Raw genomic sequence first — 15,903 nt, 5'->3', positions numbered from 1 at the left:
GTTATTTACATTTATATTACAAATTTTAGTCATGCAGATGAAAACATGACACTATTGGCCTGTTTGCAGGTCCTAGATATACCCTTGAAAGTATACTGTAGTATGGAAAAACGGCACTGTGGGACTTATATATGACTTTTGTACTTGCTTTGACTGATTTCCCACATCACATACAGGACTGAAATCAGACCATGACAACTATAGCTATCCAAATAAGTGACAGAAAGCAGTATTAAAAGATGAAAGCAGCAGATAGAATATACTGAATGGGATTACTATATACCCTACAAAATAGAAGATAGTTGCACTTTTTTTTTCGTAAAAAAGAAAGTAACAAGAACAAACCATTCCCCTGTTGGGTTAACAATGGCTTGCATTTTTTGTTAGCTATAAATCTTCATTTAGTGTTCCCAGTGAACAAAGGGTGTCACTTGATAACTTTGATACTGGTATAACACTGACACAGGGATACTGAAATAGAAACCCTCTGATAAGAACTCTGTTGGCCAACTCTGAGGGTGACCACCAGCAATTTCCAAGGGAAAATACAACGCCACCAGTAAGACAAAAGTTTCTTTGGACAAAGTAAGGCCCTGTAAATTAAAGAGATACTTCTCCTATTAACATAAATAAAAAAATATTTCATTCATCATTAATTGGGCCCCTCTTAAGAAACTGTTGAGCAATGATGAGATTTAGTAAAAGGTTTTAATGTACAAATGTAAACTAATCTATGCTATGACTATAGAATCCCACTGCATTTATAAGCGATTGACTTCTGCTGTTGTTGATTTAAACTTCCATGCTTCAGCTCAGTATTCAGTACACTCTTTAGAAAAGCTTGGCACTTAGTGCTCCGCGATGCAGAGTCTTGTCAAGCCTGTGGTCTGAGAATCAGTTTATGAAAGATGTATCTCTTGTAACTTTTGTCAAACACCTGGAGTATTAGTCTTACTAAAGACAACTCTGCCCCTGGAATCAGTTGCAGAGGCACTGGAGGTGGGGGGCTTCCCTGGGTTACACAGAGGGCAGAAACAGAAAACCCTGGTACTGCTGAGTACCTCAAGGACTCATCTGCCCTCTCTGCTGTAACACCGGATCTTTTTCCCTACCCTTTCTTTCCTATTTTCTGTGTGGTTATCACATTGAGGAGCACCTTCTCATTTCTTTACTTTTGGCTTCTATTGAGGAATGTTCTGTGAAGATTTTTCCTTTGGAAAGCCAAACCTGTTGTATCAGCAGGATCGACCGTATTGACTCCCTCTCAACCAACCTGAACAAATCTGTAGGCACGATTTCTCTCCCCTTGTCCCCTTTCGTGCAGCAGTGTGCGGCCAGGCAGGCAAGGTTAGGCAGAAAAATCCCTTATTATCCTCATGGAATTCTTATCTAGAATTTCTTTGTGCATGCAAAGATTTCTTTCCAGCAGCAGGACTGGCCAGAAAAGGAAATAAGAATTGCCAGTATCCTTCTCATTTTATCTTAGAGGGCTTTTGCTGGCATTCACTGCAAAAAGCAGTTAAGCAGCCGTTGGTGGCTTTGCCTCAGCTCACAGCTGGACTATCCACAGGCCGAAAGCAGCACAGGGCTTCAGGAGGGCTTGTATCTGTGGAGGCTGAAAACAGGTGCCTGCACAGATGACTGATGGAGCTGCAGGTATGAATGATATTCAGTTCATTAGAAATATGTATTTTGCATGTCCGTAAGCACCACTCATCTGCCCTCCCCTCTCCTGGCTCCCATTTCCCGTGATGTGACTTCACAGAGCAGGAAATCTCGTCACAGAACAAGATTCTGTGAGTCCTAATGGCAGAAGTGCCTGTACTGAAGTGTTTTCCCTCAGTAGACATGAGGAACGATACCTGAGGGAAGAGGACTCTGTCCATCATGTTTTGTAATTTTAACCTTGCTGCTAGTTTTGTCTCATTGGAAAGAGATGCAGAAATAAAGCAAAATTAATAAAACTCTCCGGTCAGCTAATATCCCCACCCACCCCCCACCCATGATCTCAGAGCTGTGCATGAAGACAACTATATTTTTCAGAATATATTCTTTGTCTTATAAAAGTAAAAAAAAGCTTAACTGTCCCTCCCTAGCCCTACAAAATACAATAGGCTAATCATAACGGTTACACCGAATAGTTTAGCAATGCTTAGTTTTACAGTTCTTGACTCATAAAATTAGTGATTCAACTTGAAATCCAATTTAAGAGTTACCCAAGAACATCAAATCAAAGAACATGAAGAAGCATTCCTAGTGTAAAAGAGACTTCCTCTGATATATAACTTCCTAGTTACTTTCATTACATAAATGTCTTGCAGAACTCAGTCCTTACTGCTGCTGTATCAGCTGTGAAAACAGGTGAGCTTTAAAACAAATACTAGTGAGCTGAACATTTTAGTTTGCTTACCTCATATATGTGAACTTGCTCATTTGTTACAGCAAAAATTAATAGAACACTGTTTTGCACAAGTTTGTCAATTAATTGTCCAATTGTGGGATACTCCTGCAAACAAACAGAAGAGAACCACACCAATCCGTTTTTCACATGCATCCAGTTGCTAATTACCTTCCATGAAACGCACATTCAAATGATCATAATTAACACCATTCCCTGTATAGTATAAACTATAATTAGGCACTATGTGTATACAAAATAAAAGATAGCGTGTATAATTTCCTCACATTGTTTTCAAGGAAACCCCTCTGAGAAGAGCACAGTGCCAGCCTCCCTACTGGGACACTTGGCTCACTAGCTTCTGTGAGATATATATATATAAATATATATATATATATATATATATATAATCCAAAGAATAACACTGCACCAAAGCAACTGGGTATTTGTCCTACACTGAACACCAGAGTGTATATATTCAGTATTTTTGAACACTGAATCTTAAGCTGGTAAGTTCTCCCACACAAAGTGTCCTACAAACTCCTCCTGGATTCACACCCTTACAGGGAACACGATTAATGCAAATTTTGCCTTCCCTTGCAGAAGGAAATACTAGTCAGTCCTGTTCTGTGTGTTTTCTGGGTTAGCAGGAATAAGATTAGTGCTTTCTTTTTTTCCTAGTTTTAATCTATCCTAACTCCATACAAACACACTGTTCTCTTTTTTACAAATAAAAGTTTACATGAAATATCTGCATTCCCTGTCTTTTACACATTTCAGTGATAAAGATATGGTTTAATTAATTTTCTAAGTTGCTTATGTTAGTCTTTAGATTTCCAGAATGCAAGAGTTGTACAAAATTCATAGTAAATTACCTGAACAGTTGACATGGAATATTCATTATTGTGGTCCAAATGACAGTTCCCGTCATTAGGAATAACAATCCCTGCCAGTTTACTGTCCATCCCAAAATGGGAATCAGCATCACTCACAAACACCAGCAAATGTAGAGAATCGTTCCTCCATCCAATTTTTTCCTGTAATTTAAAAGACATTAGTTTAGCAGGCTGTATTACACTCATAATATAGAAAAGCAGCAAAAGATTTGAAGAACATCAACTCAAAATAAGTGAAGGGAATAATTTTCAAGGGAGTATCAAAAACATCACAACATCTCTTAAGAGATGATGTTCATTCCATTGTTTTTGGCTAACATTTTGTCTCCCCATTCCTGTGTTTAATAACATGGGCTGGCCATGTTCATGTCAGTCTGCTTACTACTCTAAACATAGTTAGTCAAAAATATTTAAAGAAAAAATAGTCAAGAAAAGAGACCCAGTAATTATACAATTGTCGTTGTGGGTTTTTTTATTATTTCTGGCAATTAAAAAGAAACACTAAAATATTCCAGTATGCGTGTTTTACTTGATACAGCCAAAAGTATTTTCACACAAATCTAATGAGGTTCTTGGACTGCATTTAAAAAGTCTTGAAAAATAACGATCTGCTGCTTTGAAATACAACTATTTAGTAATAGAAGTGGTAATATACAGAATAATTAATATTATACCAAAGTTTCAATTACCTTGCAAACAGCTGCCTGCATAATTGCATCGAATCCTCCCTCTGGAGTGTCTATGTTAGCAGAGATTCGCTGTCCTTTCACAATTTCATTGAATTTTTCAGCATCGTTTGTTAGTGATAAAACATGTTTGTATCCAAAGGTGGGTAAGCACTCGTACGGAACACTTCTACAAGGTAAGTGAGACAGCTTATGGATAATACAGACTGGAAAATCACTACAACGGTTACTTCTCAGCAACTTAAAGTTTTGTCAGAAAAACCTAAAGTAATCAAAGAGGGTCCGGTGAGGTGGGCAATACCAACAGGTCTGCAGTAAGCCTGGGAACGGCCTCCCAGAGCAGGGTAGTTCAGCCAGTTAACAGCCTGCGGTCCTTGCCATGCTCCCTGCTGTGCCTTGTTTTCATACTCAGGAGCACATTAGGGTCTGCGGTCCCTTGGGGACGTTCAGAGGGCACTGCCGCTCTGCTGCATTCCTGCTGCGGGCTGCGGAGCACAGCCTCTCCTCCGCGTGCGTTAGGAAAGGGCTAGAGCAGCCTGGGCCTGCGGGAAAGCGCGAGACTTTAAGGGGAAAAAAACCAGGGAAATGACATTGACAGGTAAATGAAACTGCTATTCTGTGTTGTGTGTGAGTTTGCATCTGCTCCATATAGTGGTGTCATAAAATTCTTGCATATGTGTGTATTCTAGCAAATTAGAGAAAAAGGTGTACTTACGCTGCAAGCTGCTTGTTAATCCATTAAGCATGCTTGTAACTAGCAAAAGCTAAAAAGCAGAATCATTCACAGATTCCTCTCTCCAGATAACACAAGACTTACCAGATAATGATCAGAATGCGAAACAAAAAAAACCAAATCTTGTTTCCCAAACCAACTCATTTACAGCTGGAAGAGGGCAGAGGTTCCAGTGATGCTGCTGAATTTAATTTTATTCTAAAGATCAATATTACGGCTTAACGTTGACATGTATACAGATGTAGGTATTTTTCCTGCCTACCTGCAAGGGTTGTTTATTTCTGCAGCTGTAGTTTTGATAAATGGTGAAACTGGTTTTTCAACAAAAGATCCAAACCCCAGCCTGAAGTTGCTTGTCAGTTTTGACATTTCTTTAGAAAGAGTGGAACCCAGTTCTTTGATTGTATTCAGATCATCATCCATAGAGGCTGAAAGATCCATGAGGTAGTAGAGATCAATTGGATAATCTTCAGTTTGACGCACCTTGATCTGTATTGTTTCTTCATGTCCTATTAAGGACGTGGGAAAATGGGATACATATTAGCACTAATACATGGAAGTTACGATCAACATCATTTTCTTCATAACCTTACATATATGGTGAAAATTATCTAGTATTTTAAATCACCAGAGAATTAAAAATATAACTTCAAAAATTCTGTCAACAAAAATCTCAAACAAGGGTCTGAAAAATTAAAAGCAGTTCTAGTGGGTTTTTTCCTAAACTGTTCTTCAGTAAAGCCATAAGCATAGATTTACAACAGATTGCTCTAATTTGAAAAAGCATGAGAATATCACTTCAGCAGTATGCAGCTTAAGAAAATTGAGATACAAAGCTAATTAAAACTAAAGGTAGCACTTATGGGGCACACCATGTATTTTAGAAATATAAAGAAAACGAGAGTGTACACAGAGGTTTTATTTGCAGTTGCAACACTATGATGCAGCCTAACTGGGTGTCTCTTACGTTTCTTTATTCCAAATTTTCTCCAGGAAACATTCACATTTCAAGGACCCCAAAGTAGGTCTGAAGTGTTTCCATAGATGTCACTGGTACCTTTTACATCCTCAAAGCAAAGTTTTATGCTGCCTCTGAGATACACTGTTTGCCAGACCTGCGGGGGATAGGCACAGGAGCAGGGCTGGGGAGGTAGAGGGTGGTGTTTCCATTCTCTCCCTGCCACCTCAATGGCAAGAAAATAGAACTAAAAAAATACATCCTTACTTTTATGATGTACCTAGCATTTCTGAAAGTATTTGAACTCAGTCAAACCTAGTTTTCATCTGATGAGTCAACAGATATTTTTGGGTTTTTAGTCTTTATTCTATCAGGATTTTTTTTTTAGACCATTCAGACTGAAAAAAAAAAAAATCCTGCATCTGTTAACTGAGTGACTTACCTGGTCTCAGCCTGAGAGTTAATTTTTGAGGAGAAATCTGTGTGACATCAGAATTCTTCTGGGATGCTACAGTTAGGGGCCTGTTACTGTGAATTTCTACCTCTGAAATGGGAAATTCAACCAAATTCAACTGGCATCCTTTTGACAAAAGGTTTTCTGGGGTATCACACCTCCCATGAATTCCAGCTGAGTCTGTGTAATTCTGAAGCAAACAGGAGAAGGAAGGGATGAGTTAAATGTATTTACTGACCAGCCACCAGCACCTGGCTGATGAAAGATTGATCCAACGCAGGGAACAGAAACAAAAGTGCAAGTTAGTGCACACTAGTGCAGAAAGAGATCTAGGTGGCACTGAAATCTGAATTTGCCCTTCATGGATCATGTCACACAAGTGTATAATTAATGTAACTTACACCAATTTGGTTTCCTGGGAGAAACTGCTCTATTGTTGGGGAATGGGAATTGTGCCACTCACTGCATTTGGCTTCTCACAGTACTGGGAATGATAACACAAAACTCCTACGAGCCCCTGGTTTTTCTATTAAAGAATTATGCCACACATCCATTCCATCTTTCCTAAACAGTTTTGAACTGCTGATGGAACAACATCATTTAATAACAGAAGAGGTCTCAAAGGGGATAAAGTCCTACAAATTTTGTGACAAACTGACAGTGGGGTACCCAATGTTCACCATTCCTTTCCGACCTACTCTTTCTCCTCAGCACTGCTCTCACATGCTCACTGAAGCAAGTCCCTGTTGCTCTGCCTGATGCCTACCAAACATGCAGCCACCCCCCCCTTGCCCCACAGCGCCGGCGGCATTCCCAGTGTGCCCACGGCTGTCTGGTCACATTTGGCCCAGCGTCCTACATGACCTTCTCCCAGCCAGAGTAAATCACAAGCCTATCGATATCAGTTGGATAGCTTGCTGTTTATTTTTGTTACTTGTTCCAAGGCAGTTGATATGCATTCCTTCCCACAGCACTACCGCAGGGTAGGTAGTATCTCCACGTGGTGGTGAAGTTAATGGTTAGTTTCACAGACAGGCTTCTGTGCCTCATTGCCATTTCCTAGAGCTATGTCTACAGTGTAGATCCTCAAAACCAGTCAGCTGCCCCCTGAACTGGAAACAGCTCTGGCCTGCAAGACCTTTTGGCCAAAACCTGGGCAACGCCTGGCAGAACCAGCACCAAAACATTCAATTCCCAGCGGATGGTCATGGGCCCATACTGTGGGACCACTCTTTTCTCCTGTGTTTAGGCAAGCAACCTGGGTATGCTCTCTGAATTCAGTCAATGCAAAACTTCCCATCCAGACCAAAACAATTTTACTTAAACCTATTTAAACCAGAACCAGGACCCTTCTTTCCACCAAAATGTCACCCTTCATGCCTCAAAATTACCAGGGTTGTTATATGTTTTGGTGGAAGCAATGTTGAGATAGCTGATGGGAACAGTAATTTGTTATTCTTCACACCAAATCTGATGTCTTTGCTCAGGCAAGACTCTCCACCAACTGCTTCTTGAATACAGTGTGCATAAAAATCATGTACCATTACAAAACTTTCACAGGGGGATCCATATCGGCTCCTTTAGTTTCACACTTCATAACCTTCCAAAACTTGTGTGAAGAGGCAAACTTATATTTTAAATACAGTTACAAGGTGCAGTTTTGCTCTATGGAAAACAGTGGTTTCTTTGGAGGCCTTTGGGTTTGACACTAAAGCTCCTACATCTTTTGCACGCTAGATGTGTTATCTCTAGCAAACAAGTGAATGAACCTACAAACAAAGAAAAAAACCCATGATTATTAGTCTGAAGTTTTCAATAGTTTCACAGTTTTGTTTGGGTTTTTTTTTTCTAATCAATAAATTGTTTTTAATTTTTGTTTTCTGAAAATACATTATGTGATCAAATTTTCATTTCAAGAAAATCCTGGTTTGGTTGTTAAGTACAAACATAAAAATGACTGCAAACACACTAATGTGGTGGGGTTTTTCCCCCATGGTAACATTTTTTGCAAACTGCTACATTATTTTAAGAAAATTTATTTTTTAAATAAGTGTTGTTCAGTCTTTGTCAGATACTTCATAAAGGAGTATGTTAGTTCCATCCTGGGTATCGTTTTGCTGTTCAAAAAAGCAAGAAATACTTTTAACAACAAAGGTGTAAGTATTGAAAAATACTTATTTCATGTCTCTTATCTCTGGCAAGTTTTTAATTGTGATAGCTGGCTATCTTGCTAACATTAATAACTAAGACCTATAATATTTACTGTGAAGTAGGGAGATATTATTTAGCATCATTTACAGGTGAAAGCTTTAAAAGCAGAGATGTTAGTTAAGTGACTTGCTCAGATAGAAAGTCTGCAACAGATATATAGGAAACAAATCCAGATAGATTTTTTAAAGCCCAATGTTTCAGCCAAAACTTACACCTATATCACACTAATTATAAAACTGACACTATCATCATACTTAAAATCAACCACGGATTGATCATTTGTATATGCAAACTGACTGGAGCACCTTCTGTTTGCAGTCTGGCTTGACATGTAGTACGTAAGATGCCGTCTGGTCTCTAACTTGATGTCTGGTGCTTCATCAGTGCTGTGGGTGAGTCAGCCCTGAGGCTGATGAGCTGACCACCTCCAACAGCACTTTTATTTCTGCCTTAGATGAGGGAGGTTGTTTGAAAAAAACCAAAAAAATACGAAAAAATAAAGCAAAAAACCGCCACCCCCCCAAAAAATAATAGACCACAAAGGCTAGACTGAATTCTGCTTTTGATCCCCAGGAAGGCTCCACTATGCGCTGCACGTATTAGAAAGCCACGGGCTGACCCAATTAAGTCAATACTTCATCACTCAGAGCTACTACAAACACTTCAGGCTTTACTTTGAAATTATTTTTGCATCATTTACTCTACCTCTTGAAAACACCAAGCACAGTGTGGTCCCAAAAGCAAACAATCTTCACAAGTCACTGCACTTTGCTGAGAACAGGTCCCTAAATTCAAACCCAAGAAGAGAAAAGACTATTAATAAGGTGGTTAATCATTAAATTTATGAAGAATCTTGTCATTTAGAGAATGTGGGTGGTGAAAAATGCACACATTTAGCCATATTTAGGTTTACAGATAAAATTCCTTCGTAACAGTATTTCTATTAGTAGAAGATTAACACTCCAATAAAAATTAAAAATCCACAATTGCCAACAATTAACATACTTTTGCATGCTTTATGGATGGCATTCACTGAGAACATGTTATTTGTTTTTTCCAGTGCACCTGATAAAGCGTTACATGTGTTTCTAGTATGGTGCAGGTAAGACATTTCCAGCATAACCAGGGATATTAAAAGAACAGCTCTATGTTCACTCTATATGCTTAAAATTGCTTCACTCAGGTCTGTAGATACTAGATATGATTTAATTTGTTGTGCAAGTACAAGTGAATTACTCAGTCACATGTAGAGTATTAAGTTTCTCAGTGGATCAAACAGTGATTAGAAAAACCAAAATTTCTCGAATGCCCATCTCTTTCATACATGCTGTGCTATGTAACAACCACATAAATCTCAGATGAATTTGCAGGGTAACCTTACAGCAGTCTGTCAAAAAAAAAGTCATTAAACAGAAAGGAATGATTAAATACAGAGGACAGAAAGCTATTTCATGTCAACTTCAGGCAAGAGACAACGCAAAAATGGTTTTGAAATGGATCTCCCTGCCCCTGAGCCTTACCTTGCACATTGTTATTTCTTTGCAGAAATAGGAAACAGAGGCAAAGCAATTCAATCCCCATTCGTTTTCAGTGCTGGCTGCGTGACAAAAAAAATTAGCGTGTTAATTATCATCCACGTAAAGGCAGAATGTCGTAAAAATCATACATTCCTGAAGGGTATGTTTTCAGATGTCACCTACACTGGATTGCGAGGAAACTTCAACCCTACTGGGACAGACCATGAATAAAAGTGAAAACAAGGGCTACCTGGGCAGGTAAAGAGGACAAGCTGTGCATAAAGTAACGTGAACATGGTTATCACTTCCTTGTTTTCCTGGACTCCTTATAAGGTATAAGGGGAAAATTCATTCAGGTGAAGATTTCTGTCAATCCCAGTCACTCTGGGTCCTAGAGCAACCCAGCCAAGAGAGTGGGTTTTCGTGTGTACAGCAATTCTTAAAAGGCTCCTCTAAAATAATGCCTTTAATTGTTCCCCGAGGGAGTGCGTTAGGTAGATGGATCATTATGATTGCCGAGCGAGTATACCTTGAGAGATGTAAAAATCCCATTTTTTCAGATTTCCTGATGTAGAGGGAAACTTGTGAAGGCAACTGTGAAAAAAACCAAAAAGCAATCACTTGTTATAATTGAGGACCTGGCTTCAGTAATTCAAGATGCAGAGTACATTTATTAACATTGCAAGCTGAAAAGGAAATTCTGCAGTTGTGGATTTTTTTTAATATGGAGGGAGGAATAATTACATTCCCAGTTCTGCAACTGACTGAAAAAGAAATCATGTCAGCTTTAACTCTGTGTAGTAAGTGGCCAAATATTCTACAGCACAGATACAACAATATAACAAATTGCTCTCTCCCCATCTCCCCAACCTTTCTTACAACTTTATTAAAAGGAAATAAAATTTCTTACTTGCAGATTTCATCTCTTCCCATCTTTTATGCTCTGCTATTGTCTGTTTTGAAAATCACTTGTTCAGGACAAGCCCTCTCTTATCACAAGGGTTTGCAACAAACTCTACACACAGTGCAGCATAAAATTGTTATTTCATCAGTTGTGTTGCTGGCCTGAAAACATAGATCCTTTTTTTCTCTACAGTGAGAAATCCTACTGAGATTAGCTCTTAAGGACTAGGTTGCTCTCACCAAGAGAACTGGCAGGACCAGACCTCCCCCTTCAGACTGGTGGTGGCTGCAATCTTGGGGCAGGATGTGACAGTAGGAATGGGTCTATACTAGTTAATCTCAACATGCCTGGAAACATTCCTGGGCACTGAGGCCAACTGGCATGGAAAGACCTGCGTTTATGCTTGCAAATTGCCTATTGGGACCATTCTAGCAACCAAATAGTGCCCAGAAATTGTTTGGAAAGTGTTAATTGGAAGAGGTCAGATTCATGCCAGGGAGCATTTTAACAGTTTAATAGTGTAGACAGTCTCATTCTAGTGCCTGGAAATATTCCCAGGCACATCTGATTTTACTACTATTTACACAGTCTATATGTAGTTTCATAGCAGCTCAAGCTAGATTACGTCAAGGCTACCTTTGCTCTGCCCTTGCGTTTCCACCCCTTTCCTCCTACAAGTACTCATGTCCAAACAAACAGTGAGCTGATTCAAATGGATTCAATTAAAATCCAGTCACCTTCTGTGCAGAAGGTGGGGGGCTACATTTCACCTGGGTGGGTCCCTTGAGCCGCGTGGCTGCCCAGTGCAGAGTGCCCAGGTCAGGGGAGGGAGCAGGGAAGACAGGCAGAGTTGGCAGGAAAACATTGGGCTGAAATTAATCCAATTTAGGCTGTTGTGGAACCATATCTTAACATTTCTATTTACAACAACATTCCTAAGTCTCCTTCAACTGCTTTCTATACCTTGGAGTTTCCTTTGCAAGAGGCTTGTTTAGCTACAGCAGTTTCCTGTGACACAAAGAAAGCATTGATTAGATTATGTTCCCTAGGCTGGTGAAGATGCAGCTCTGCGAGGACATCGTCTGTAACTAAGTAAAGGCAAAATGTTTGCTCATACTAAGAAAAAAAATCCTCCTGTGCTGCCCAAAACATCTTATTTCCCTGTTTTTAATTTACATTTGTGTACGTGTCCTTTAATGTTGTTGCTATGTCTATAGCCTTGTGGAGCTGCAAAACCCAGTACTTTCAACACAGAAGGTCACTTTGTAGCTCTTACGAGCCCCTGATAATATAGCGACACTTCAAAGCATGTGCTCAAAGGACTTGGTGGCAGTCCTTCAGCCACCGAAAGGTGCCAAACACCAGCAGTGTCCCAGATGAAGGACAAGCCAGCTGAAGCGCTGGTAATTGGCAAATGCTTATTCTTAGATTCAAGATACCAAACTTTTTAATGTGGAGAGATTGAATAATACAGCCTACATAAAACTTACAAATTCTGTTTGATAGTATCAGTTCCCCATTTGCTTGTGTGGTAATATTTTATATAGGTCTTGGCGAGGACAGCATGACTGGAGGCTAAATGCCTGCCTCTGAATGGGATGGCTGCCAAAGACTATCTGAATAAGTCTTGCCTGAATGAAATAACCAAGTTTCTGCAAATTATTAAGAACAGACCTCCCCAGATTGTCTGGAGGGAGCAGAGAAGGAAAAGAAGGTAGCAGAACAAACAACAAAAGCACACAGGGGAAAAAGAGAGAGAAACCAAGGTCAGTTTTGGTTTAAAAACTCACACAATGAGAAACTCACAAGACTGGACAGAGTGGGAATAAAAACCTCACTGACAGGGGCACAGGAGGTTACGGGAGGTCCAGGAACGGAGACCACATGTACCAAGAGTAGATCTTGGGCAAGACAAGAAAACCTATGCAGGAAGCTGAGAGATGATTCTTGTTTTGAAGTGTCACCAAATATCTTGTGCAGTATCTAAAGATAAGTCAACCAGGAAATTCCTCTACTAATTTAGTGCTTTATTGGCTTTATCATATATGCTAGAAAAGCAGAAGCATAATCCAGAGTAGCCACGCTGATGTGGCAAGGATGAGCAAAAGCCTTTGGGGCCCTGGCAGTGCTTTGTTTGACAGCAAGGCTCCCCTTCTTCATAAGGTTTGTAAAAGAAAGTCTTGTTTCATTCATCCAAATTAGAGGCATCAGTTCAATGAGCAGTAACAAAAAAGTAGTTCATAGTACAGACAGAACACAATTATTATTGTTTTCATCAGCCCCTGCATATTAATTTGGGAGCAAATTCTGGTCTCAAATCAGGGTTACAGTTTTATAGTGAAACATTGGAACAAAAACCCGCTGTTTATCTTTTAGTATGGGCAGTGTTGAACAATGCAAGTCTGTGGTTCCTTAAAAGTCAATAAAATTTGTATATGACAAAATCTTTAGCACATTTTCCCTCATACCTGGCACTTCCAATACATGAAGACAGCACAGAAAGATATTCTGTTCATCCAGTCAACCTTTAACAAAATCACTGGCAAGAAACAAACATCAAATATCAAGGTACAGAAAGAAAGAAAGCTGATGTTGGGGACAGGGAATAAGAAATAAAGCATCAGTTTCAAGATGCATTTCACTAATAATAGTGGGCTTTTTATCCTCTAGAACAATGGTGTATCTTTTCTGGTGCACTGAGCTGAATCCACAAGTGACCTTGGTGATGGGTCTGTAAAAGTTCCAGAATGAGAAGTATTCACCTACAGAAGCACGTTCTCACCATTGGCTCATTCAAATCTAAAAAATACTTAATTTTAGAAAAAATACCAGCCTCTCCTGTAAATAGGGTATAAACTGATATAGCATAATTACACACAGAGGAAGACCAGCCCAAGAGAAAACAAGTAGCTCCTTTTGTGCTAGGCAAAACCTGGAAGAGGAGGCATGTTAGGTCCATGCTCTTCTCATACACACTCTCACACTGAAGGCCTGGAAAAATGCGGAACAATTTAAAGTCACTCTGTCCCATAGGCTAAGAATGTTCTCAGAATATTTACAAAGGTGAAGGGAAGTGTCTCCTGCACTTCAGAAAACATTTCACTCTTCTTGCCCTTCATCAGAGAATTTTGTGGAACTGAAAGCAGTGAGGTGTCCCTTCTCTCCATCATATACAGCGACATTCATCTCCTCAACATGTCTGTAAGAGGCAAAGGGCTACACTCCTTAGGTAAGAGGCAGGCTGCTTCGTGTCCGAAACATTGGGTGACTTTTCTCTCCTTTGTTGGCTTCCAAATCAAATCTGTCTAGAAAGTTCCTGATGATCTTTAATGGGGAATCAAAAGCAGACTTTGAAAGTTTTGGTCAAAATTTTTAACCTAGAAGATAGCAACTGAAGAATATGCAAAAATCTGCAGAGTGAGTGGTTAAAATACTTCTTTCCCAAAGAAGACGTATGTTCTGTAGCTGCAATCAAGTGCTTCTGGACTCTTGGGCCAGCAGAAATGGAAGGCATTTTCTTCAGAAAAAGTCTACCCAGAAATATATGCCTCAGCAGCCTGACAGACCCAGTTCCAAAGAACAGCAATGACAGATGTTTCAGAGGATGCCTGACAATTAGCTAAGCAATGAAGCCTGAAAAAGAGTTTCCAGACTTGAAACTTAGATTTATCTCTGAGGAACTAGGGGTGATTCAAGTAGCCACACAGTGGTGTGAACGTCCTGCAAGCACGTCAATCCAGCATAGACAGAAGCCACACACAGACACTGCAGCAGTGCTGGAACTTGTCTTCTTGCTACCTCTACTGCAGCATAACTCCTGGCAATACTTCAGGGAGAGCTGGCAACATTTAAAGAGGAAGCAACGATCCCTAATGAACAGTTGCATTTAATGGGGAAATTCACAGTAATGGTGAATGTGACTAATCAATAATTTTTACCTTTTTTTACTTTATTTTTTTCCTAGATACAAAATAATAGTATCACCTATCAAATCACGGGGTAAAATAAATAAATGCGTCTGGGTTTACACATTTTAAATGCCGCTTGATACTATTTTCTACCTCCTTCTTTGTTAATCAGCATGGTGAGAGACGGGTATTGCTCCAACAAAAACGGCATCAATCCAAAGAAACCACCTTATACATTCGGGTCTTTTGAAAATGACACGGAGCCTGTGGTTAACAAAGATCTGAACATACAGTGGCTGGGCTGCTCCCCTGTTTTGTGTACTAATTAGTACGCATGGGCTGCTCCCATGTGTACTCATGTCCTGCCCGGCTGTGCGGGGGTGAGGCACAGAGCCCCCCAGGCACGGGCAGGGGTGTGGGAGGGCAAAGGCCCCTCTCGCTCCCCTCCCCACACACAACGGGGAGCGGCTTTCAGAGATGAGGGGCGTCTGTCGCTCCTTCCAGCCAGTGGCAGGGGCCAAAGGGCCACCCAAAGGAAAGGTGTTTTTCCCCGCCAGCTCTGAGCAAAGCGGGGTGTGTGTGGGGGTGACTCAAGCCATGATTCATGCTCCGGTCTCCTCTCGTTTCCCAAGCAGCGTGCTGCTGTTAGGTGAGGGCAGGGAGGGAAATCAACAACCTACCTCTGAGCAAACAGAGGAAGAGGAGGGAGGAGGAGGAATTGCTCACCAATGAACAGCAGGCGGGCAAGCCAGGGTGTTTTCAACTCCTATTTATTTGCCGGCAGCTCTGACCTGGCTGGTTCCAGCCAAGGGTGTGAGCAAACCTTTGCCCTCGGTTTCCTTCACATGGGTGAGCACCCTGAAAGATTTGTTTGCTTTTCAGATTTGAATACACTCTCAGACTCAAAGAGAAGTAATTAAACCTCCGAATTGCAGAAGAACTCAGGTAGAACCAGTGGGACAATCACGTGGCATTCGATTGGGACTGCCAGCCAGCCCACGGCGCTCAGAACACGCCAGGGATTTCCACACAGCCTATTGAACCTGGCTGCAGTTTCTGTTTGGTTTTCACAGTTACATGGCACACCTTGTCCTCCCTGTGTTATAAAAGCCTGGCGCTGGGCAACAGAGCAAGCACCCCTGTTCGGTGCTGGTGCACGCTGGTGGCAGCAACCATGCTGAGCACCAGCTCCACCACGCCTCAGACCTCCTGCACTTTAGCTGAAGAGTTTTCTGTAA

General features: G+C 40.6%; 1 protein-coding gene across 1 annotated transcript in view; it reads right to left on the bottom strand.

Annotated features, from left to right (window-relative positions):
• Positions 1 to 10,449, bottom strand: part of ITGB6 (integrin subunit beta 6) — a 35,860-nt gene extending 25,411 nt beyond the window's left edge. The window contains exons 1-8 of the mRNA XM_056350512.1: positions 10,383 to 10,449; positions 9,857 to 9,933; positions 9,042 to 9,121; positions 6,114 to 6,315; positions 4,976 to 5,222; positions 3,984 to 4,149; positions 3,274 to 3,435; positions 2,411 to 2,506 (exon numbers count right to left, since the gene is read on the bottom strand). Of these exons, the coding sequence (XP_056206487.1) occupies positions 2,411 to 2,506; positions 3,274 to 3,435; positions 3,984 to 4,149; positions 4,976 to 5,222; positions 6,114 to 6,315; positions 9,042 to 9,121; positions 9,857 to 9,917 (1,014 nt within the window). The 5' untranslated portion in view covers positions 9,918 to 9,933; positions 10,383 to 10,449. The remainder of the gene's footprint in view (positions 1 to 2,410; positions 2,507 to 3,273; positions 3,436 to 3,983; positions 4,150 to 4,975; positions 5,223 to 6,113; positions 6,316 to 9,041; positions 9,122 to 9,856; positions 9,934 to 10,382) is intronic.
• Positions 10,450 to 15,903: the final 5,454 nt, after the last annotated feature.

The sequence above is a fragment of the Falco biarmicus genome, chromosome 8 (genome assembly GCF_023638135.1).
Source record: "Falco biarmicus isolate bFalBia1 chromosome 8, bFalBia1.pri, whole genome shotgun sequence".
Taxonomy (NCBI): Eukaryota; Metazoa; Chordata; class Aves; order Falconiformes; family Falconidae; genus Falco; species Falco biarmicus.
Note: the sequence above shows the minus strand (reverse complement) of the source record. Positions and strands in the feature narration are given on the sequence as shown.